This window comes from Pristiophorus japonicus, chromosome 14 (genome assembly GCF_044704955.1).
Source record: "Pristiophorus japonicus isolate sPriJap1 chromosome 14, sPriJap1.hap1, whole genome shotgun sequence".
Classification (NCBI taxonomy): domain Eukaryota; kingdom Metazoa; phylum Chordata; class Chondrichthyes; family Pristiophoridae; genus Pristiophorus; species Pristiophorus japonicus.
In genome coordinates this window covers 31,424,778-31,450,121 of record NC_091990.1, presented here as the reverse complement: position 1 = coordinate 31,450,121, position 25,344 = coordinate 31,424,778, and the positions used below count along the sequence as shown (strand labels likewise).

Here is a 25,344-nt window from a genome sequence, read left to right as displayed (position 1 = left end):
TATGATTTTCTAAGTGCCTGATACCACTTCCTTAACAATGGATTCCAGCACTTCCCTGATGACTGATGTCAGGCTAACTGGAATGTAGTTCCCTGTTTTCTCTCTCCCTCCTTTCTTGAATAGTGATGTTACATTTACTACCTTCTAATCCACTGGGACCATTCTAGAATCTCGGGGAATTTTGGAATATCAAAACCAATGCATCCACTACCTCTGCAGCCACCTCTTTTAGAACCCTAGGAGGTTGGCCGTCGGATCCAGGGGATTTGTCGGCTTTTAGTCCCATTAGTTTCTCTAGTAGTTTTTCTTTACTTATATTAATTACGCTAAGTTCCTCACCCTCATTAGATTCTTGGTTCCCCACCATTTTGGTAGATTTTTTTTTTCTTCTACTCTGAAGACAGATAAAAAATATTTGTTTAACATTTCTGCCATTTCCTTATTCCCCATAATAATTTCTCCTGCCTCAGCTTCTAAGGGACTAATGTTTACTTTTTACATACTTGTCGATGCTCTTACAATCTGTTTTTATATTTATTGCTAGTTTTCTCCCATTCTATTTTTTCCCTTTTTATCAATTTTTTGGTCATCCTTTGCTGGTTTCTGAAACTTTCCCAATCCTCGGGCTTACTACTCTTTGCAACATTATAAGCTTCTTCTTTCAATCTAATGCTATCCTTAACTTCTTTAGTTCATCATGGATGGATCATTTTTCCCATGGAGTTTTTGTTTCTCAGTGGAATGTATTTTTGTTGAAAATTGTGAAATATTTCTTTTAATGCTAGCCACTACTTATTTACACCATATCTTTTCATCTATTTTTCCAATCTACCTTAGCTAACTCGCCCCTCATACCCATGTAATTGGCTTTATTTATGTTCAAGGCTTTAGTTTTGGACTTAGCCAAGTCACTCTCAAAATTAATTTGAAATTCTATCATATTATGATCACTCTGCCCCAGAGGATCCTTCACTATGAGATTGCTAATTAACCCTGTCTCATTACACAATACAATATCTAAAATAGCCTGTTCCCTGGTTGGTTCCATGATGTATTGTTCTAGGAAACTGTCCTGAATGGATTCCATGAACTCTTTCTATTTTTTCCCCATTACATCCTTGGCATTCTTTGACTGTGACAAAGGTAAACTATCCCTCCTTGCCCTTCTTGGCCTATCTGTTGTCTTTAACACGGTTGACCACTCCATCCTCTCCAACGCCTCTCCACCGTCATCCAGCTGGGTGGGACTGCACTCACCTGGTTCCATTCTGATCTCTCTAATCATAGCCAGAGAATCACCTGCAACGGCTTCTCTTCCCGTCCCGAATCATTACCTCTGGTGTCTCCCAAGGAATCTATCCTTAGCCCCCTCCGATTTCTCATCTCATTGGTGACATTATCTGAAAACACAACGTTAGGTTCCACATGTACACTGACGACACTCAGCTCTACCTCACCACCACTGTCTCTAAATTGTCAGACTGCTTCTCTGACATCCAGTACTGGATGAGCAGAAATTTTCTCCAATTAAATATTTGGAAGACCGAAGCCATTGTCTTCGATCCCCACCACAAACGTTGTTCCCTAACGATTGACTCCATCCCTCTCCATAGCATCTGTCTGAGGCTGAACTAGACTCTTCAAAACTTTGATGTCATATTTGACCCTGAAATGAGCTTCCGACCGCATATCCACTGCATAACTAAGACTGCCTATTTCCACCTCTAACATTGCCCGTCTCCGCCCGGCCTCAGCTTATCTGCTGCTGAAAACTTCAAGCATGCCTTTGTTACCTCTAGACTTGACTATTGCAATGCACGTCTGGTTGGCCTCCCACATTCTACCCTACATAACCTTGAGATCATCCAATACTCGGCTGCCCATGTCCTAACTCGCACCAAGTCCTGTTCACCTATCATCCCTGTGTTCGCTGACCTACATTGGTTCCTGGTTAAGCAATGCCTCAATTTTAAAATTCTCATCCTTGTTTGCAAGTCCCTCCATGACCTCACCCCTCCCAATCTCTGTAATCTCCTCCAGCCCCACAATTCCCCGAGATCTCTGTGCTCCTTTAATTCTAGCTTCTTGAGCATCCCCGATTTGAATTGCTCCATTGGTGGCTGTCCTTCAGCTGCCTTGGCCCTAAGCTCTGGAATTCCCTACCTAAAATTCTACCCCTCTCTCCTCCTTTAAAGCGCTCCTTAAAACCTACCTCTTTGACCAAGCATTTAGTCATCTGCCCCAATTTCTCCTTATATAGCTCAGTGTCAACTTTTTTGTCACATAACAGTTCTGTGAGGCATCGTGGGACATTTTACTACTTTAACGGCACTATATAAATACAAGTTGTTGTTGTCAAGAAGGAAATTGAGTCTAGTGGACAGATTCTTACTTGAGATACATAGCTCTTCAAAACAAAAAATTACGTAAGCTAAATAAAATGTGGCCCAGTTCCCCAGGTAGACCATACAAGGATTTTTCTTTTTACCCAATCTGTTCAGTTTTCTCCCATTATCCTCTGAATTGCCGACTAATGTTGGGGTACAGTTTCACTGGCATCACCTCTTCCAGAGTCTCACTCAAGTTGCTGTTCAATCACGTGCGGGCAGGCTATTTCACTCTGGGGGCACCAGAGCCGGTCTGACTCTGTCCTCGTGCGACTAGGGTTGCTGACTCTGGGATGTATAGTTGAAAGTTTCATCACATGGCCTCTTTGCTCCAACTGCCCAGCCCAGTTCTCAAAATCTCTGTTGGCCAGGACACCGGGGAGAACTCTTCTGCTCTTCTTTGAAGATTGCCATCCACCTGAGCGGGCAGACGGGGCCTCAGATTAACATCTCATCTGAATGATGGCACCTCCGACAGTGCAGCACTCCCTCAGCACTGTACTGGAGTGTCAGCCTAGATTTTGTGTTCAAGTCTCTGGAGTGGGGCTTGAACCCACAACCTTTTGACTCCAAGGCAAGAGTGCTGCCCACTGAGCCACAGCGTCCAATCTATCTGCAGCAGCATGAGATCTCTGTGCTTCGCACCAAGTGTATCATTCTGCAGCTCTTTGTTATTATAAAGTCTCATGGCATTCTTTACCTTCATGAGTTGGCCCCATTAAATAAATTGGCATCCATGCTTTTCATACTGGTGGAATTCAGAGCTAAATGATATTCAACTACTTCAAATTCTGTCTGCATACCTCCCCTGCCCTGCACACAGTGCTAGTTTTCTGGTGCCATGACCTACATTAAGACAATTAAGCTTCCACCACATAAACTTAAAAAATACATTAATTGGTGATATTACAGTTGAAATATTCACTAGCGACTGTAACAGTCAGGTCTTTAATATTGGAAGAGAACCCATGTTCTCACCATCTCTCTTACATGAAAATGTAACCAGTTGGTGAGATGAGACAGTGTCTCTCATCAGAACAGTCACCTGTGTATCGCCCTCCACAGGTACAATTTGAGACTATAGTATAACGGCAACTTTGTACTGTTAACTTTTCAAAGTTATATAGTTTTTGGTAATCTTTTGTGCTTATCATGATTTGGGTGCCATTGCTCTGGAATGGAATTTTTCCATTTATGACACACAGTGCCAGTATTGAGTAATCCCAAGTCACTTATAGTCAGAAAAAGTACAGCAAAACCTCCTGTATGAAGCCTCGAAATATGCCTTAATCCCAATCTCTCTAAATGAGATTACCAATCTGTGTTGAATTGTGGTCAATTTTGTGCCTGGGATTCAATAGCAGTGGGAATGAGACTAACCAAATTAATTTTACAGTTGGCAGAAGAATTACATTTAATTGGTTATAATAATGTAGTTTATTGAGATTATGGCGAAGTCTGTGATAAATTATGAAATCTAGACAAAAAACAGGAGTGACCAAAAAGGGTACATTTTCCAACATATTTGAGATTTTCAACAGAATTATTTACTTATCAAGTGTTTTTTTTATGTGGAGTCGACTGCCAACCTTATAATTCCTCCTTATTTATCTAGTATAACATTTCAGAGCACAGCACAGACGTGCACAGCACGTGAACAAGTTTAAGATCAGAATTTTGACAAAGGCACACTTTTGCTTGATGGGCTTTGATGTTGAGAAGTAGGAACGTAAATACTTAATCTGTCAAACATTTTTGAGGAGTACATGATTTTAGTATTTGTTTTGGCCTTTGCAATGAGGGCAGTTGAAGGCCAGTCCATTAAAAGAAGTAAGGACACAGATTGGAAACAAGAGAATAAGTTGGAAAACATCATAAATTGCTTCTCTTTTTGCTTCTGTTTAGAATATTTGATAGGCAGATTTGGTTGAAGGAGATAAGTTTGTCTGTCTTTCCTTTGTCATGTGGCCCTGTCCCATTGCAAATGCTGATGTTGCAGTTGGTTTGGCAGCTGCACAGGATCTAAACCCAACAGGCAAAGCAGCACAGCAGCAGAAGATAGAAGATTACATACACATTGATAAAAAAAACAGCTGCCATGAATAGTGTGATATGAGGCTGAAACACAATCCGAGTCCCAGCAATCTTATAAATTGCTCTTAGGGTTTACATGACCTTGGCCGCAGCCTGCAGTACACTGTATGGCAGCTACATGTATTGTATTATTAATAATAGGTAAGGATAACAATAATGGGGCTGCCTCCATTTTTTTTCCTCCTTCTGTGCTGAAGATTCTATGATTCTATTATGGGGTCAAAATACCTTTAATTAGAAGGAACAAAAGAAAGGCTTTCACATAGACAAACAAGGGCAAATTCACAGACAAATTCCTGTATTATCCAGCGTTTGCAGTGAAGGCTGTGTGGCCCAGGGGAGCAGCAGGCTGGCCAAGAATGTAAATTCTTTCTGGACCATGGACTGAGCAATGATATTAGTTTGCCAAGCTGGGCTGGGTTGCTAATGTTCTAATTTTTTTTTCACGCTGTCTGTATTCGTCCATAATCCTTGGCACGTTCATCTTGTTTTTAGCGTTTCTAATAATTTACCATTAAATGATAAAGAAATAACCACTAGATTTATTCCAGTTTAAAACAACTTCACATTCAGCAACTCATTGCAAGCTTACAAAGTTATCTTGCAAACTAACCTATTTGTCCAATTGGATCGAACACGTTGCTTAATTACAGTATTGATACTTGGCCTGCTACTGATCGTCTACCTGAACAAGAATACTCCAGAACCGGTTTGAAATGTCAATGATGGAGAAGTAACAGCTGCCTGGTGGGATTTGGGATAGGAGAGTTGGGGTCCCCCGAACACCAGGGGCACAAGCTAGTGTTACCAAATTAAATTTGTGATAATCAATTGTTAGACACCAGCTAGCGGCCGGTTTCCTAACCAGATATGAAAGAAAAGAAAAACTTGCATTTCTATAGCGCCTTTCACGACCCACTGGACGTCCCAAAGCGCTTTCCAGCCAATGAAGTACTTTTTGAAGTGTAGTCACTGTTGTAATGTAGGAAAAGCGGAAGCTAATTTGCGCACAGCAAGCTCCCACAAGCAGCAAAATGATAATGACCGGATCTGTTTTAGTAATGTTGATTGAGAGCACTGGGGATAACTCCCCTGCTCTTCTTCGAAATAGGGGAATAAGATCTTAAATCTCATTCTCTATTGGTCACTGATCTGTCACATGATAAAGTTAATATGGTTGGAAGACAATATCTGGCTGTTCCATCCTCAATCGGTGAGTCAGAAGTGCATTTCTCATTGGCTTCTGTGATGTCCTGACAATATCTAACTTAAGCAACTGGCCAGTTTGTCGCAATTACAAACCTTGTACGTTTGTGTTCCTTGATGGTGCCTTTCTGTGTCCCTTGTTCATGTATTTGAGGTGTAATTTTAAGCTATTACCAGATTTCAGTGCTGGGAAACTTTGTGTTCTTGTATTAAAATAAAACTTTTAACTGTGGATATTTTGTTCTTTTCTACAACTTAGCAGCTCTAAAATGTTAGTTTGGTCAATCTTTCTTGATTGTAGATTGGCTAATTTTCCTTATAAGCAGTTTCATTGATAGTCTGCCCTGGGATAATATGGTAAGCTAACCGATTCTTGCACAAGTTGTTTCCATTATCCCACAGTTTCTTCAAAGGTTCGTCACAATCCATGCTGACTTCTTCACAAGTCCATTTGACGAGGTAAATTCACACTTGAAGTTGTGTGAATGAGGTTCCATTCTTTGGCAAATTGTCTGAACTTACGAACTGTGGCCCATTGTCACTGAAGACAGCATTAAATAGCTTACGTACAACTTATCATTGCTTTGCTTGTTGTATTGTGTACCATGTATACTTCTGGGCAAGTTGAATAGTACTCAATAACTGTCCTTCCATGTGAACAAATTGGTGTCAACTTTCAGGTACTGGCTGAGATTTCAGTGGTTCTGTTTATCCATTTAACTTTAAACAGGATAAGCAATTTGGCGAACCATCTATTTTATTTGTGTGTTCCCTCCATTATTGTTTCTTTGAGTATCCCTGTGGTCTTCGCTCTTTCTTCTTCTTTGGCTTTTGTATCCTGGTCCCCATTCTTGATACCTCATCAGTGGTGGATATAAATTTGCCAAATGCATTTCTTCTTCTGTATGGTAGTAGCAAAACAAATCAAATGTCAGTATCTAAGTCAGATATCCAGGCCAAAGCTTCTGGTGTAACAGCATGGATATCTTGTTGGCTGACTGTGAATTTCCTCTGAAGGCAGTGCTCAATGACTAGTGGGAGGCCAGAGGATTGGGAAATTTTTAAAAGCCAGCAGAGAACGACTAAAAAAAATGATTGAGAGGGAAGATAGATTATGAAAGTAAACTAGCACGAAATATAAAAACAGATAGTAAGAGTTTCCACAGATACATAAAAAGGAAAAGAGTGGCTAAAGTAAATATTGGTCCCCTGGAGGATGAGACTGGGGAATTAATAATGGAGAACAGGGAAATGGCAGAGACGTTGAACAAATATTTTGTATCAGTCTTCACGATAGAAGACATTAAAAACATCCCAATAGTAGATAATCAAGGGGCTATAGGTAGGGAGGAACTTAATACAATCACTATCACTAATGAAGTAGTACTAGGTAAAATAATGGGACTAAAGATGGACAAGTCCCTTGGACCTGAGGCCTTGCATCCTAGGGTCTTAAGAGAAGTGGCTGCAGAGATAGTGGATGCACTGGTTATAATCTACCAAAATTCTCTGGATTCTGGGGAGGTCCCAGCGGATTGGAAAACCACAAATGTAATGCCCCTATTTAAAAAAGGAGGCAGACAAACAGCAGGAAACTATGGACCAGTTAGCCTAACATCTGTTGTTGGGGAATGCTGGAGTCCATTATTAAGGAAGCAGTAGCAGCTCATTTGGAAAAGCATGATTCAATCAAGCAGGGTAAGCATGGTTTTATGAAAGGGAAATCATGTTTGACAAATTTGCTAGAGTTCTTTGAGGATGTAACAAGCAGGGTGGATAAGGGGGAATCAGTGAATGTGGTGTATTTGGATTTCCAGAAGACATTTGATAAGATGCCACATTAAAGATTACTGCACAAAATAAAAGTTCGCGGGGTTGGGGGTAATATATTAGCATGGATAGAGGATTGGCTAATTAACAGAAAACAGAGAGTCGGAATAAATGGATCATTTTCCGTTAAACAGTGACTGGTGGGGTGCCGCAGGGATCAGTGCTGGGTCCTCAACTATTTACAATCTATATTAATGACTTGGATGAAGGGACCAAGTGTAATGTAGCCAAGTTTGCTGATGATACAAAGCTGGATAGGAAAGCAAATTATGAGGAAGACACAAAAAATATCAAAGGGATGTAGACATGCTAAGTGAGTGGGCAAAAATTTGGCAGATGGAGTATAATGTGGGAAAATATGAGGTTATTCACTTTGGCAGAAATAATAGAAAAGCAAATTATAATTTAAATGAAAAAAAATTGCAAAGTGCTGCAGTACAGAGAGACCTGGGGGTCCTTGTGCAAAAAGTTAGTATGCAGATACAGCAAGTAATCATGAAGGCCAATGAAATGTAGGCCTTTATTGCAAGGGGAATAGAGTATAAAAGTAGAGAAGTCCTGCTACAACTGTACAGGGTGTTGGTAAGGCCATACCCGGAGTACTGCGTACAATTTTAATCACCGTATTTAAGGAAAGATATACTTGCATTGGAGGCTATTCAGGGAAGGTTCACTAGGTTGATTCCGGAGATGAGGGGATTGACTTATGAGGATAGGTTGAGTAGCTTGGGTCTATACACATTGGAGTTCAGAAGAATGAGGTAATCTTATTGAAACTTATAAGATAATAAGGGGGCTCGACAAGGTGGATGCAGAGAGGATATTTCCACTCATAGGGTAAACTAAAACTAGGGGGCATAGTCTCAGAATAAGGGGCTGCCCATTTAAAACTGAGATGAGGAGAAATTTATTCTCTGAGGGTTGTAAATCTATGGAATTCTCTTCTCCAGAGAGTTGTGGAGGCTGGGTCATTGAATATATTTGAGGTGGAGATAGACAGATTTTTGAGTGATAAGGGAAGTAAAGGGTTATGGGGAGCGGGCAGGGAAGTTGAGCTGAATCCATCAGATCAGCCATGATCTTATTGAATGGCGGAGCAGGCTCGAGGGGCCAAATGGCCCACTCCTGCTCCTATTTCTTATGTTCTTATGTGCTCCACGGTCAGATTAGGAGTTCCACAGTCGCATAATGGGGATGCTTTAATCTTTCACCTCATCATAGGCAGTCCCTCGGTAATGAGGAAGACTTGCTTCCACTCTTAACATGAGTTCTTAGATGGTGGTACAGTCCAATACGAGAGCCACAGTCTCTGTCACAAGTGGGGCAGATAGTCGTTGAGGGAAGGGGTGGGTGGGAATGGTTTGCCGCACGATCTTTCCGCTGCCTGTGCTTGATTTCTGAATGCTCTTGGCGACGAGACTCGAGGTGCTCAGCGCCCTCCCAGATGCGCTTCCTCCACTTAGGCCAGTCTTTGGCCAGGGACTCCCAGGTGTCAGTGGGGATGTTGCACTTTATCAGGGAGGTTCTGAGGGTGTCCTTGTAACGTTTCCGCTGCCCACCTTTGGCTCATTTGCCATGAAGGAGTTCTGAGTAGAGCGCTTGTTTTGGGAGTCTCGTGTCTGGCATACAAACTACGTGGCCTGCCCAGCGGAGCTGATCAAGTGTGGTCAGTGCTTCGATGCTGGGGATGTTGGCCTGGTCGAGGACGCTTATCTTTCACCTATGGAGAAGGTGGGAGCATCTACCATGACCGGTTCTGAGGTGGTTGATGGTTGTCCACTGTTTGCGCTGAAGATTTAATTCTTCAGGTTGTACTGTGGAGTCCTCTATAAGGAATATATTCCGTACGTCACAGTTCTTCCAGGCATTTTGCTATCGGTCATCAAGGCTGAGGGGAGATGGCTGAAGGAAGGGCTTTGGCGACAGTTCAGAATGACCGTCTAGATTTGAGATGGGTTGGTCGTAGGGTGTTCAAGTCGGCCTGGATCAGCATGTCTTTTCTGGTGTAGCAGTTGTATTCTCTGGAGACTGCATATTCGTGGCATAGGTGTGGCAGTGCGATGTTTGCAAGTACGGGCAACCAATGTGTAGGTGTCGTTAAAAGCCAAATGTACTGAATATTTTCTCCTGGATAGCCACTTACTTTAATTTTAGCTTCCTACAATTTAGATCAATGCTGCAGTCTCCTGTAATCTTCATCAGAAAGAACATCTAGTATCAAATTTAAATCAGCTGATGATTTAACCCACTACCTGTGGTAGTTACCAATCTCTTTTATTTATTTGACTTGTAGTTATTATATCCATTTAAAATTCCACAAGTTATTTTTGTTTTCCCAAGTATGCACTTAATTTTTCCTGTCCTATCATCTGCAACATCTTGCATTGTGATTATTTTTGCCTGAAGGTAAACATATTATTTATGCAAGGTGTCAGCCTTGGCTCAGTGGTAGTACTCTCGCTTCTGAGTCAGAAGGTTGTGTGTTCAAGCTCTACTCCAGGGATTGAGCACAGAAATCTAGGCTGACAGTTCAGTGCCGTACTGAGGGAGTGTTGAACTGCTGGAGGTTCCATCTTTCAGATGAGGCGTTAAACCGAGGCCCCGTCTGCTCTTTCAGGTGGACGCAAAAGATCCAATGGCACTATTCGAAGAAGGGCAGGGGCGTTCTCCCCAGTAAAACAGTCATTTATCTCATTGCTGTTTGTGGGACCTTGCAATATCATAGCACCATACCAGAGTCATAAATATTTATGTATATTATAGCTTTTCTGAGGCTGATCCCTGGTATCAGAGGATTGAGATATGAGAATAGTGTGGAGAATGTTGAGCTGCCTTGCTCCTTGAAAGCAGGAAATTGAACGGTGTTTTAGTGAAGTATATAAAATAGTAAATATTGTAGAAAAAGTAATTTTTGAAAAAAATGACATCAATCTACAGCATGACAAAAGTAAAAAGATAAATTGAGACCTGACATGAAGAAGTCGTTCACAGAGTGATCAACACATGGATTGAACTACTGGGTAGAGTAATCAAGATGGTGATCCTGAAAATGTTGTAAAATCAGTTGGATACAATGGTGGGGAACTGTGGGCTGGGGAACTGTGGGGTCTTTCTGGTTTGGTGGGTTAAAATGAGAGAATGGCTCTCCTCATCTAGTGATCAAAAAGAATTGCAGGAAAATGGATATTTTCATCCTCTCTCTTATTGGCTGGAATAGCCGCTAAATAAAATTATAGCTGCTTTTTAAACCGTTGCTAGATTCTGCAACATTTTCAGTCAGCTAAAGATTAGGTCCAATTTGTCTGTTATAAAATCTGTTTTCCTCGTGAGAAATTATTTACTGTGATTATTTATTTTCACTTTTCCATTTCTTCATTGAGCATTGCCAATATCATTGTTTTTAGGGTTCTTATCAATCCAACATTTAATAATAAAATAATGATTTATTGTAATTGTAAACTATTTTACAATTAGTAGCCCACAAACTCCAGGATAAAACAATTTAATGACCCAACTGGTCCAACTGTTCGGTTAATTGTAACAGTGGTATAGAATTTGCTGGTATTAAGACCTCAAATTCACTTAAATGAACTAATATCTCATTATGAACATTTACACTAACTTTTAACTAAATGGCCACCTTTCTGTTTCATTTCAAAGAGTCGCTTTACACGTATTAAAGGATTTTGGAATTTGGTGGGTTGTAAGCCAGCAAAAGTAACATTCTTTGGGTCCAAATTTCCCCATGAGTTGCACCGTTTTGTTTGGTGTAACTTGATTTTTCTGGTGTATCTTTTTAGTTGCAAATATGGCCATTTAATTTGCGCCAGTGTAAGTGAGTTAGTTAGGTTTTTTGTTAGGTCAGTTTTTTTTTCAAAAGGGGGCGTTCCCAGCCACTTACACCATTTATGCCAATTTGGCCCGAAAAAAGCTGTACTTGTCACGTATTCAACTATCATTGTAACCCATGTATAAGCTGACCTAAGTTGTACCCCTTGAGAACATTGACCACTAGGGGTGAACTTGTGAGAGACACTTCTAATCTGGACTTTCAGGTATAAAAGGGGACGCTCCACCCACCTTCATCACTTGAGGTCTTGGTAATAAAGGTAACTGGTCACAGAGTGACCTTCTCTCAAGTGTGGGCCTCGTGTGCATTTATACTGTATAGTAAGGACCTATCATTGGCGACGAGAAACTGGGATTTAAACCACGCGAGCATGGCCACTAGCAGCACAGAAGAGAGGTACTGTGTTGGTGATGATTGGGACGACTTTATTGAGAGACTACAGCAAAGTTTTGTCACTAAGGAATGGTTGGGACAGAATTCGGCCGACAAATGCAGGGCTCATCTCCTGACGGTTTGTGGATCCAGAACTTACTCCCTGATGAAGGACCTTCTATCGCCAGAGAAGCCGGCGGACAAGATGTTCGAAGAGCTCAGTAAGTTGATTGGGGAACACCTTAAACCGGCGCGCAGCATGCACATGGCGAGACACCGGTTTTACACGCACCGGCGGTGAGAAGGGCAAAGCGTTCCAGACTTCATGGCAGATCTCCGCCGACTGGCGAGCCTATGTAAGTTCCCAGGTGCATGCAGAGCAGAGATGCTGCGAGACTTTTTTTATTGAGGGCATCGGGCATGCTGGGGTTTTCAGGAAACTGATTGAGACCAAAGACTTGACCTTGGAAGCGGCGGCTCTGATAGCCCAGACATTTAACTCTGGAAGAGACCAGAATGATGTATGACAAAAATCTTGGCTCAAATGTGGCAAACGACCAGGGAGTCAACATTGTTAACGCGGCACACAGTTCTCTAGGCAGACAAGGGCAATCGGACATGCCCCAGCATGTAGTCGAACCCAAAGGAGGAATTCATCAGAGATAATGGCTAACTGAACGACGATTCATGCCATCGCAATGGACAATGTGGCCAGTAATGGGACCATCAACACCTGTTAATGGTGCGCTTAAGGTCAGTTACAGAGACAGTCAGATACGATCGACTGGTAATGGACCTTTTGTTTCCAACAACGGGTCCTCCAGCTCATGCTGGAGGTGTGGCGGCAAACACCCAGCCAGAGCTTGCAGGTATCAGCAATATACCTGCAGAAACTGCAACGTCAGCGGTCACTTGGTGCGTATGTGCAGGAAGCCTGCAGCCAGGTTGATGTACGAGGAGGACGGGCCCGATGTAAGCCCTACGAGGCCAAATGAATACTGGGGGAAATCGCTGGAAGCTGAAGTTCAGCGAGTTCATGTGGAGCACACATACAGTTCCTATACCAGGATGCCACCGATAATGATGAAAGTGCTCCTCGATGGCACCCAGTATTAATGGAGCTAGACACGGGGGCCAGCTAGTCCCTGATGAGTATCAAACAGTTCGAAAGGTTGTGGGTGTCCAAGGCCAGGAGGCCAAAATTATTGCCGATTGACACACAGCTACGGACATATACAAAGGAGATCATTCTGGTGCTAGGCTGCGCCACGGTGGTCATGACCCACAAAGATTCGGAGAACATGTTGCCACTCTGGATTGTCCTGGGGGGCGGTCCCGCACTACTGAGGAGGAGTTGGCTTGCTGTCATGAACTGGAAATGGGGCGATGTCAATGCAATTTCTTCTGTGGTACGAGTATCATGCTCACAGGTCCTCGACAAATTTGACTCATTATTTCAACCCGGCATCAGCACTTTCATGGGGGCCAAGGTAGTGATCCACATAAACCCGGACACCAGGCCAGTACACCACAAGGCCAGAGCAGTGCCGTACGTGATGCAGGAAAAGATAGAATGCGAATTGGACCGCCTGCTGAGGGAAGGCATCATCTCACCAGTTGAATTCAGTGACTGGGCGAGCCCGATTGTGCCGGTGCTCAAGTCGGATGGTTCGGTCAGGATATGTGCCGATTACAAGGCCACCATCAATCGGATGTCACTCCAAGACCAGTACCCGCTACCGAGAGCGGAGGACCTCTTTGCGACGCTATCCGGTGGCAAACCTTTTTCAAAATTGGACCTGACCTCAGCTTACATGACCCAGGAGCTGGCAAGTGAGTCGAAGAAGCTGACCACCATCACGACACTCAAGGGGTTGTTTGAGTATAACAGATGTCCATTCGGAATTCGTTTGGCCACCGCAATCTTTCAGTGAAATATGGAGAGCCTCCTCAAGTCGATTCCAAGGACGGTGGTTTTTCAAGACGACATCCTCATCACGGGTCGCGATACTGAAGAACACCTCCACAACCTGGAGGAGGTGCTACGCAGACTGGACCAGGTAGGGCTGCGACTGAAAAAGGTGAAGTGCGTCTTCTTCGCTCCAGAGGTAGAATTCCTGGGGAGGAGGGTAGAAGCAGATGGGATCAGACCTACTGCATCCAAAACGGAAGCGATCCAGAGAGCACCCAGACCCCGTAACATGACGGAGCTGCGTTCATTCCTGGGGCTCCTGAACTATTTTGGTAATTTTCTTCCCAAATTGAGCACACTGTTAGAGCCGCTACACGTGCTCCTACGCAACGGTCACGATTGGGTCTGGGGGGATGGCCAGGAAAGGGCTTTTGATAGAGCACGTTATATGACCCATGTAATAAACTTGTGTTAACATGCAATGCGTCGTCCTATGGGGTCGGGTGTGTGTTGCAGCATGTGAATGCCAATGGTCAGTTACAGCTGGTAGCTTATGCCTCCAGAAGTCTGTCCCAGGCAGAAAGGGGCTATGGGATGGTAGAAAAGGAAGCACTAGCATGTTTATATGCAGTAAAAAAAATGCACCAGTACCAGTTTGGCAGGAAATTTGAGCTGGAGACAGATCACAAATCCCTAACGTCCCTTTTGGCCGACAACAAGGCCATAAATGCGAATGCATCGGCCCACATACAGAGGTGGCCACTTACGTTAGCCGCCTATGATTGCACAATTCGGCACAGACCGGGCACTGAATACTGCGCCGATGCACTCAGCAGGCTCCCACTAGCCACCACTGAGGGGGCAACTGAGCATGATGCAGAGATGGTCATGGCTGTTGAAGATTTCGAAAGCGAAGGCTCACCTGTGACAGCCCGTCAGATTAAAGCCTGGACAAATAAAGACCTGCAACTGTCTTTAGTTAAGAAATGTGTCCTGAATGGGGATTGGGCAACCACGTACGGAGCATGCCCTGAGGAATTTAAACCGTTTCATAGGCGCAAGGATGAAGTCTCGATTCAGGCCAATTGCCTGCTGTGGGGAAACCGAGTAGTCATGCCCCAGATGGGCAGAGAGGTGTTTATCAGAGAATTTCACAATGAGCACCCGGGCATTGTCATGATGAAGGCAATTGCCAAGTCACACATTTGGTGGCCAGGGATAGACGCAGACCTGGAACTTTGTGTTCGCAGGTGCAACACGTGTGCTCAGCTGGGCAACGCACCCAGGGAAGCTCCCCTTAGCCCCTGGTCCTGGCCCGCCAAGCCATGGTCATGCATCCATGTGGACTACGCAGGTCCTTTCATGGGAAAAATGTTTTTGGTTGTAGTACGCCTACTCCAAATGGATCGAGTGTGCCATTTTAAATTCAAGCACATCCTCTGCCACGGTAGAAAGTCTAACAGCAATGTTCGCCACCCATGGTCTACTGGATGTCTTGGTCAGCGACAATGGCCGTGCTTCACATGCACTGAATTCCAGGACTTCATGGCAGGCAATGGAATCAACCATGTTAGAACGGCACCGTTCAAGCCGGCCTCAACTGGCTAGGCGGAACGAGCAGTGCAGATAATCAAACAGGGGATGCTCAGAATCCAAGGGGGTTCCCTACAAAGCCGCTTATCATGCCTCCTGTTGGCCAATAGATCCCGACCAAATTCACTCACGGGGTTCCACCCGCAGAGCTGCTAATGAAAAGGACGCTCAAAACCAGGTTATCTCTTATACACCCTACCATGAAAGAAATTGTTGAGAGCAGGCGTCAGTCACAATGTGACTACCATGACAGGAATGCGAGGGCGCGATGTATTGATGTCAATGACCCTGTTTTTGTCCTTAATTATGCTGCAGGGCCCAAATGGCTTGCAGGCACTGTGATTGCCAAAGAGGGGAATAGGGTTACCAATGGACAAATCTGCCGCAAACACATGGATCAAACTTCTGCTTCTGCTTCAGCAACCCCATAGAAGAAGCAGAGGAAGAACACGACGTAGAGTTTACTCCACCACAGGTGACCGAACACCGGAACCAAGTGGAGGAGAGCTCAGTCACTGTGGGCAGTCCGGACAGGTCTGAGGCACTGCAAACAGCAGACACTCAGGCCAGCGCCCAACAACTGGAGCCCCAACTCAGGCACTCCACAATGGAGCGTAAATCACCAGAGAGACTTAACCTGTGATCCCAATAAGACTTTGGAGGGGGAGGTGATGTCATGTATTCAACTATCATTGTAACCCATCTGTAAGCTGACCTAAGTTGTACACCTTGAGAACATTGGCCACTAGGGGTGAACTTGTGGGAGACACTCCTAACCTGGACTTTCAGGTATAAAAGGGGAAGCTCCACCCACCTTCATCACTTGAGGTCTTGGTAATAAAGGTAACTGGTCACAGAGTGACCTTCTCTCAAGTATGGGCCTTGGGTGCATTTATATTGTATAGTAAGGACATATCAGTACTAAACTAACTTAGGGCAGCGTATGTGTCCACTTTTGTCCGCACACAGAGACCTTGCTTACAGTTAAGGAATCGGCACAAGTAACTACATTTAAAGCACCACCAAGCACCAAACAAAGCACAAAAAGTAATAAGCAATTAATTAACAAATAAAATAGAAGGAACCCTGCCCCTAAAGCACCAAGACCAAAGTAATAAGCAATCAATAAATAAAAAATAAAAAAATAGAAGGAACCCTGCATCTAAAGTACCAAAATCAATCAGTAAATACAAATAAAAAAATAGAACTCCGACTTTGGGGAAGGCAGCAGGCCGTTGATGAGGGAACCCATTCGGCCAGGGCTAGGGACAGCGTGCTTTGGCCCCTCCCACACAGACTCTAGCGCACATGTGCAGAGGTCCCGGCACTGTGTTCAGTTTGTTCTACGCCATGCCAGCTCCACAGACGGCCCGAGAATTGGCCATGATCGCAAGGTTTTTTTTTGGCGCTGCTTCTGATGTAAAATGTTGGCGGGGGCTCGGAGGTGTGCCGAAGAAACCGGAGGGCCAAATTTGGGCCCATCATGTGGTGTTTTCACCAGCACTGGCTGTACGATTTTAAAGATGTGGCATTGTTTGAACTTGGTGTCCTTTTTTGGTTACAAAGCAGATGGCTGAGAGTGTATGTGTTCTGCTCACTTCCTCTGTGAATGCTTTTCCTTCCCATGAAATTTACTATAAAGTTGCTTGCACTGAGCTTCTGCTGAAAATACAAACTCTTCTATTAGAAAAAGGGGGATTTCCGGCTTGTTTGCAGTTAGCTGATATGCTACTTGGTCAAAGGTCGTGGAAAAGTGCCAAGGCACTAAATAATTTCCTGTAATTGTTTGGCAAGTTGAATATTTCTCTCTCCTGAAGGATGACCATATGTGGTCGGGTGATACAGCAGCTGAGGATGAGTATTTACCAGCTGCGTGAAGAACATTATGAAGGATTTCCTTCTGGCACCTTGATTAGATATCGTTAAGAATCGTAAGATCTCGGTTGACACACACATCAGCACACAGTGGGTTTGCAATTTCAGCCTAGGTCATCACCCATTCGATGCAGGCAACACCAAATAGTGGGAAGACATAATTCCAACTGTTAAAGACAAATGAAGAATATCAGCCATTAGACTAACGTGATAACTTAACACATATTCCACCCATTGGTACCTCAAAATTGCATCAGTCCCCAATTTGTAACCCTGATTTGAAAAAACTAATGAGGCTTTCGCTTGTTTTGGTGGGTGCCTATGCCTTCCCTTTCAAGGGCCCCACCAAAATGGCAGAGATCTTTATGTCGGCAGGAATGGGGCGATGTGCTGCGCTGCTGTTTTCATTGTGGTATTTCCCTATGGTTGGTGGGTGGAGTGGGGGAGGAAAATCGATGCCGTGACTTTCTTGAATGTCCGATACTGATCTCAATGGCGCAGTTGTGGGAGGAGGGTTACCTAAGTGAAACAAGGAGCTTCCTTACAAAGAAGGATATTTCAGAGGATGAATCAAATTGGAATCCAGTGACAAAGCAGCTTTGGTTACGGGTCGGAGAGGGGAGGAGAATAGACATCTGTATTTAGCTGCTCATTATTTTCAGAGCCAATAGATTTGTCACGTTAAATGGACACCTCCTCCGTTTGGATGAAGCACTCAGCCGTATGCTGATAAATGTAAAACTAATGCAATAGGAATGTGTTGGTACTTCACCTGGCTGGGGAAAGTCTGCTCCCACTCCAGGTGCAATTATCTTTAAACGGGAGGTTCTTAAAGGGGCCACACATGTTCTCGGGGACCAGAGCCCTCATTCACCCTGCTACACTGTGCAAATAAATACATTGCCAGCTTGGTGACAAATCATACCTGGGTTTAATACTTGAATTTTGCTTCTGGACTTTAAATCCGGATTCCTTGATGCGTTGAAGCCTCACTGCCACGTGTCCTACATGTCCCTCACTCTCTAATGGTATTACTGCGTATTAAACATTGAAATATGGAATGAAGATGTTCTTTTGATGGGCTCAAATTTTTCTAATTTGCTTCCATACAGTTGTTTTCTGACAGGAGATGGACAGATTTCTGTGTATTTATACTGTCAAGTTGCAGTCAGTGCAGATGAGTCTTGAATGCATATCTATCTGGTTCGGAGGCTGGGGTTCTCCTGGACCAAGATAATTGAATAAAAATGTATCTGTTATCCTAAATTAAACAAGTACTCAGTGAATTGTTTTGTTCAATGACAAACTTGCGAAAAAAGGAACTTAAAGTAATTAGGTAAAGGGAATAAACACGATGGGCGTAGATGCACAGAAGAAGTAATGCTGATTTGAACCAAGCGTGTGATAAAAATATGCCTCCTGCCAGTACAGAAATGATGCGGATGTCCACGTGAGATAATTTCCAATTTACACCTGGGAGGAATGCACAGACATTGTTTTGGCAGTTGAACAACTATTTTGGTAGAAACTTTCATTCAAATGCCCCCTTGTTTTTTTTTTTGAGGGCACCAAAAACACAAATGAACAATTGAACATAAAAGGGAACCTTTGTCAAATCAAATCAAGTTAAAATTCTGTTCCCAGTTGAAATGATGCACTCCAGTCCCTCCGGTGCTCACCTCTCGCGGAAAGCCACGAGCGTACCGGTGGACACTGCGTGCTCCATCTCCAGGGACCCCCTGGCTCGAATGTAACCGCGGAAGAGAGGCAGGCAGTTGGGCTGAACGACCCCCTCGACCGCCCGCTGCCTGGATTGGTTCCGGCAGTTGTACAGACTTGATTCAGGATATAGCAGCAAAATCACTGAGTGAGTAAAAGAAAAGCTGAGATGTCAATTTTCCAGCTTTAATGTGGAGACTCTGAGTTGTTAAGTGAACTCTGTCAGTTTAACATTCCATGCAAATGTGCACGGAGACTTGAAACAGGCCTGACTCCTGTCCCACAGTTAAAGTCAATGGGACGAAGAGAGTATGGCCAGAACTCAGGAGCCCACTGCAGAGAGAGTCACTTTGTTCCAATTAATGAGTTGCCTCAACAAAGATGCACCAAGTTCGCTGGTTGAAAAGCTCAATGGGAAAAAAGGAAAGGTAACTTCAACAGAATTTAAGCAAAGATACCGGGAATCCTTAAAAATCACAAAGAAAAGAGGCTTCGAAAAACTGGAGAAATTGTTGTATAAATGTTTGTTTGTACAGATTTAAAGATTGCATGTTTGGGCTTTGAAAACTGAATTCTCAAAGAAGCAGATGTTAGAAGTAAACTGAAGGAAGGACAGCTTGAGAAACACAAAATAAAGCATTACTTGAATGAATTGTGTCCAAGAAGTAAATTTTTCCTATATCATGAAAAAGTGCTCTGAGATGTTGCTTTGTTGAGGAGAACGACATAAATGTAAGTTGCTGAATGGGACGTGCTCTCTGAATCATCCAGAATACATATTCATCTTTTACGTTTAATATAAAAAGGGCATTTTAGTTTGCTGTTAAATCATCCCCTGTACTGATTTGTCTTGCTGTGTGGCCAGGATTAATCTAAGCCAATAGCTTATCAGGGTAAGAAATGTATACCTGGAAATTATGGTCAGCACTGTTCTCATATGAATGCCTAACACACTTGTTCCAAATAAAGGGCTCAAATTTGGCCAGGGGTTGCTCTGTTTTTTATGGAGCAGCTAGATTTTTCTGGAGTATCTTAAAAATCCCCATTCTGCACATTTAATTTGCGCCAGTCTAAGTGAGTTAGTTAGGATTTTTTTAGTTTTGGTTTTTTTCCAAAAGGGGGCGTTATCAGCCATCTATGCCTATTTTGGCCATTTAAGCCAGTTTGGACAGCAAATAGTTGCTCCAAACTAACTTAGGCCAGCGTATGTGCCACTTGTGGTTGCACAGAAAACCCTTGAGGAGAGTTAAGAAATCAGCGCAGATCGCCTCCAAATGACAGTGTTATGATAGGAATGCTAGTTTTTTTTAAAATCCCAAGCAGCGAGACTGGAAAAGGTGTAGATGCTATTAGCCTGATTAAACTGAGTATGGGGTTTTTACAAGAATAAAAATGATCTTGTAATGAAGGCTGAAGTATAGCGGCCATTTAAGCAAGGGGAGGATTTTCTTTGTAAATTATAGATCAAGAGCACCAACGCTCTCGCCTGATGGATTTGGATTTTGACTACTGCAGCACCAAAGAATTGCCCTGACTAGGTTTAGAAATTTAAAACGTTACAGACTTAACAAAAAAAGCATGTCAACATGTAAACTTAAATTTTGGTGTTCAGCATTGCGTAGTGTGACTCTGAGAATTAGTAATATTTTAGAATTCAATGCAGTAGTGGGTGAGCTGTAAGATACTGCGGATTGGGAATTTTTTAGTAAAGATAGCTAGATATTAAAGTACTGGAAAATCTTTGAAGATTCTTTCTCTTCCCCACCCCCACCCCTCTCCGATCAAAACGCTCCCCCACCCCCCCCCCCACCACCAATCTGTTTCTTGTAGCCCTCAGCACGGGAAGGTAGCGGCCGGCCTGTGCGGCAGGCCACTCGGCCCGGGATAGGGGCAGAACCCGTTGGGTCCCAAGCTGCAGGCATCATCATCATAATCATGGGAGGAGCTACTGCACATGCGCGACCGCTCTACTACGCATGCGGACAGCTGCCGGCGCTGTTTTCGGCGCAGGGCTGTAGCTCCATCCCCACTCCACAAGAACCACCATGCCAGGACCCGGGACACACAGCACAGCGGCCAGAATTGTTAGTAAGTTTTTTGCCGCTGTTTTGAGCGCACAAAGTCAGCGCATCTCAGGAGAGTACGCCGGAAAAAGGGGTTGGGGAAATTTGGGCCCTAAAATAGTGAAGAGAAGAATTTGTAACCAGCACATTAGGATTTATATGAAAAGAGCACTGACCATAGCTTCCACCCTATAGCAAGTATTCCCTTTATTTTTCCCTCAGAAACGGCAAAGAACTTGCTGCTACGTTTATATCATTCTTTGTTTTTTTTTAAATTAATTATAAATAAATGTTAGAACATACCTTTCAACTGCGCATGATGTCACTTGTTCCTTTGTCTTTGCTCAGTCTTTGAGTTTTTCAACTGGTCTGCATGCTCCTGCTCGAATTTCCTTGGCCTTTTTCTCTGATCTTTTGTGAGTTCCTGTTGCTGCTCTTGAATTACTTTTGCTATTTTTATATTTTGCTAGTAAACCATCTTGAGATCTGATTGTTAATAAATTGTTTTTAAAAATTTGATAATTTGGTGTTTTGCATGTCAAAAATTCTAGGTGGTCAAGTACCTATTTTAAAAACTCACTTTGAACAGCGTAGGGGTTTCCTAATTAATGCCATTAAGGATTAATTACTACCGGACATTGCAGTACACATGTTACATACTGTACATACTCCTTATACAGAGTTAACAATAAACCTTTGGTCATTAAAGCGCCACTGTCTGAGCCTGGTACTAAACAACAAAAGATTCATTGTCAGATTTTAAATTCACATGCACATCTAGAATACCAATGTTCAAATCCCATGCAGACATGTCAACTTAGATTTGGAGAACTGGGAGCAGGGCACTGATTAAAGTCTTTAACTTGTCAGAGTTCCAAATTAATGCATTTCATCTTCACTTTCAATTGCGAGTTAGGAATGATCCCTTAGTTTGCTTAATCCTATTCCTCTTTCTTATAAAACTATTATTTGCCCAACTATAAATGTGTTCAAGAACACCCATCTTTGCAGTAATTCCTCCCCTCACTTATCATGACGGTATTGTCTCTTGCTGGTGTCCGCTTACATAGACACCATCAGAGCTCAAGTGTATGTCTAGACGGTGAGTGTTGACATGCTATTGAGCCAGGGAGGCCATCACAGTTGAGCCCAGCCTTGCCCTTACCTGATGTCCATAAGCAAGTACTTTCTGGCAGGGTCATTGGATTGATCGGAAGCGGTGACTTTGCTGATTTAAGAACATAAGAACAAGAAATAGGAGCAGGAGTAGGCCATTTGGCCCCTTGAGCCTGCTCCGCCATTTAATAAGATCATGGCTGATCTTTCTCCTCCTTATCACGAGGCATTGAAGTTAGTACTACATCTTTTATAGTTGACGCTTCTATTCATTAAGATATTGGGAGATCAGAAGAGGCAATTTCGATATGTTTGATTGTAGCAGTCAGAACACCTCGATGCTGGCATCCAGGGTGAGTCCTGCAGCGACATTCCTGTTTCTACCCTTGATCCCAGCTGAAAGCTCTGTTGGGGCTGGGTCTGGGCTGAGATGGTGGCAGGGCCAGGAAAATTCAATGACTCATCCACTCACAGGAGCAGTTCATCCCCAGAACGTTGTGTATTCTGTGTGCCCAACAGTGCCTTGGAAAAAAAAATCGCTACGATTGTATGTTACCAAAATTCTGATTTGACCTCCTCTCATCAATCACTGGGTTTTTAAAATAATGGACATGCTGGGACCATCTATAGATTCTATTTATGTACCTGTAAGTCCTGATTGATTGACATCCAGCTAACTATTAAAATACTTTCTTAAAAAAAATGAATTATTTCCTCGTTTGAAAAGTGGGGTGCCTCAATGCTTTTCACCATGTGTAGTCTGTCCTGAATATAGCTGTATTATCCCAGGACACAGGTAAACCCACTTAACAATGTGAATTAAAAAAATAACAGGGAATCAATTCATCCAACAGGAAAGTAGTGCAATTTCTATCCTTAAAAAAATAATTACCTCAATAGTTCTTCTGTAATGTGAAGTCATTAAAATGTGTTAATTACAATTATACAGTTAATTTTTCTTTTGAGTTCCTTTTATCAGTTCATTATGGTAATCATATTATTTTAAGCAAATGTACAGCTTTAGTTTCATAACATAAGAAATAGGAGCAGGAGTAGGCCATCTGGCCCCTTGAGCCTGCTCCGCCATTCAATAAGATCATGGCTGATCTGATCATAGACTCAGCTCTATTTCCCTGCCCACTCCCCATAACCCTTTACTCCCTTATCGCTCAAAAATCCATCTCCACCTTAAATATATTCAAGACCTGGCTTCCACAGCTCTCTGGGGCAGAGAATTCTATAGATTTGCAAACCTCAGAGAAGACATTTCTGTGTGAATATTCTGACAGCACTGATAGCTCCCAAAATTACAAGTTCCTACATTTTCATTTTGCAACGTGAACAATGCTTAAAATCTGGCCCTACGATGTGCAGGATGTGTACAACCCCCTTTAATGCCCTTTTTCAGCTAGTGTCAGCTGTGGCTCAGTGGGTAGCACTCTCGCCTCTGAGTCAGAAGGTTGTGGGTTCAAGTCCCACTCAGGAACATATGTAGCATAAAAAAATCTAAGATGACACTCCAGTGCAGTACTGAAGGAGCACTGTACTATCGGAGGTGATGTCTTTCAGATGAGATGATAAACCAAGGCCCTGTTTGCCCTCTCAAGTGGGTGTAAAAGATCCCATGGCGCTATTTCGAAGAAGAGCAGGGGAGTTATCCCCGGTGTTGTGGCCAATATTTATCCCTTAATCAACATAACAAAAAACAGATTATCTGGTCCTTATCGCATTGCTGTTGGTGGGAGCTTGCTGTGTGCAAGATGGCTACTGTGTTTCCTACAGTACAACAGTGACTACACTCCAAAAGTGCTTTGAAACGTCCGGTGGTCGTGAAAGGTACTATATAAATGCAAGTCCTTTTTTTTTACATTATATAAAATAGTCCTGAGGAAACAGCAGAGACCTGCAACCTCCTTGTGGCTCTCTTTGCTATTTACCTTCCATCCAGCTCCACTCCCCTGTAAACCCAGAGATCGCTGATTCTCATGGCTAAAAGGGAAATCATCTGATTTTGCTCTTTTAATTTTAACTGATGGATCAATGACAGCTTGCAAAAACTGTAAGAATGTGAGGCTCCACTACAATTAGGTCTCAGGATGTTGGATAATTTATGAGAGTAAAGTTGCGTCTGCAGGCAAAAGTACTCCATTAATGGAATAGCAGGTTTAAAATTCTCTTGCGCAATACTGTGACGGTGCTGTCACTGGAGATTGATTGTGCTGCTGGGCTCTCTGCACTGACCCCGAATAACTCAATTCTGTATCACTAGTGGATCTCCCGTGGCATTGCTCGCAGTAAGCTGCAGGATGTGCGGTCTGTCTTGCCTGTCTGTCACGTATTGTTGGTTGTCTCTGTCTCATCTTCTGTTTCTCTCCATCTCTAAGTTCCAGGTTGTCTCTTTGTGATTGTTTGCATCTGTGTCGTCTCTTTTCTGGTTAATTCTCTGTTACGATCTTTTCGTCGTCTTTTCCTCTATTCCTTCTTATCCCTCTCTCCCTCTCCTGTTAATTGGCCTCCCTCTCTTTTCTTTTGTCGGGTGCTGGTCAAGTGGGAAGAACAGGTGGTGGGTGACCAGCGGGAGGCGGGCGGGGTGCGATCTGGCCAGGGTTGCAGGCAGGATTTCAAGTGCTGGGTCGAGAGAGGGACCAAGCCAGGGCTCGGGACATCAGCGGAAAGCAACGTGAAGGGGCTGGAGCCTTGTTCAAAGTCTGTTTGTAAAGCATGAAAACAGATACCCACAATGTGAGCATTCTGTGCCCTCTCTATGAATTCCATGCCGCATTGTGGCTGCCCAATTATTTTGCTGATGATAACTGATGACATTCTCTTGCTTTCTAAATCAATAGGAAACCCGCTGACCTACAAAACCTGGCCCCGGGAACGCACCCACCGTTCATAACCTTCAACGGAGAGGTGAAAACCGATGTCAATAAGATTGAAGAATTCCTTGAGGATATCCTGGCTCCACCCAGGTATGTGTCTCAGTGCAGGAACGCAAGTTGCTGTTTCCTAGATATGCATAGGACAACTAAAGCATCAAACCAGATTACAGGATAGCACCGATTTGTGCTGGGAATTTAAAGTGGTCTTCAAGCTGGAGCCAAATACAAATGACTACCAATTTTGATCACATGTAATCAAAAAGCACTGGAATGGGTTTAAAACATCCTTAATTAAAATGTCAGCTATGGCTCAGTGGGTAGCACACTCGCCTCTTAGTCAGAAGTATGTGGGTTCAAGTCCCACTCCAGGAACTTGAACACATCAATCTAGGCTGACACTCCAGTGCAGTGCTGCACTGTCAGAGGTGCCGTCTTTCGGGATGAG

The 25,344-nt window shown here is 43.3% G+C and overlaps 1 protein-coding gene across 1 annotated transcript in view; it reads left to right on the top strand.

The window, feature by feature from the left end:
- LOC139279837 (chloride intracellular channel protein 4) overlaps positions 1-25,344 on the top strand; it is a 130,789-nt gene that overhangs the window by 56,914 nt on the left and 48,531 nt on the right. The window contains exon 3 of the mRNA XM_070899092.1: positions 24,864-24,989. Within this exon, the coding sequence (XP_070755193.1) occupies positions 24,864-24,989 (126 nt within the window). The remainder of the gene's footprint in view (positions 1-24,863; positions 24,990-25,344) is intronic.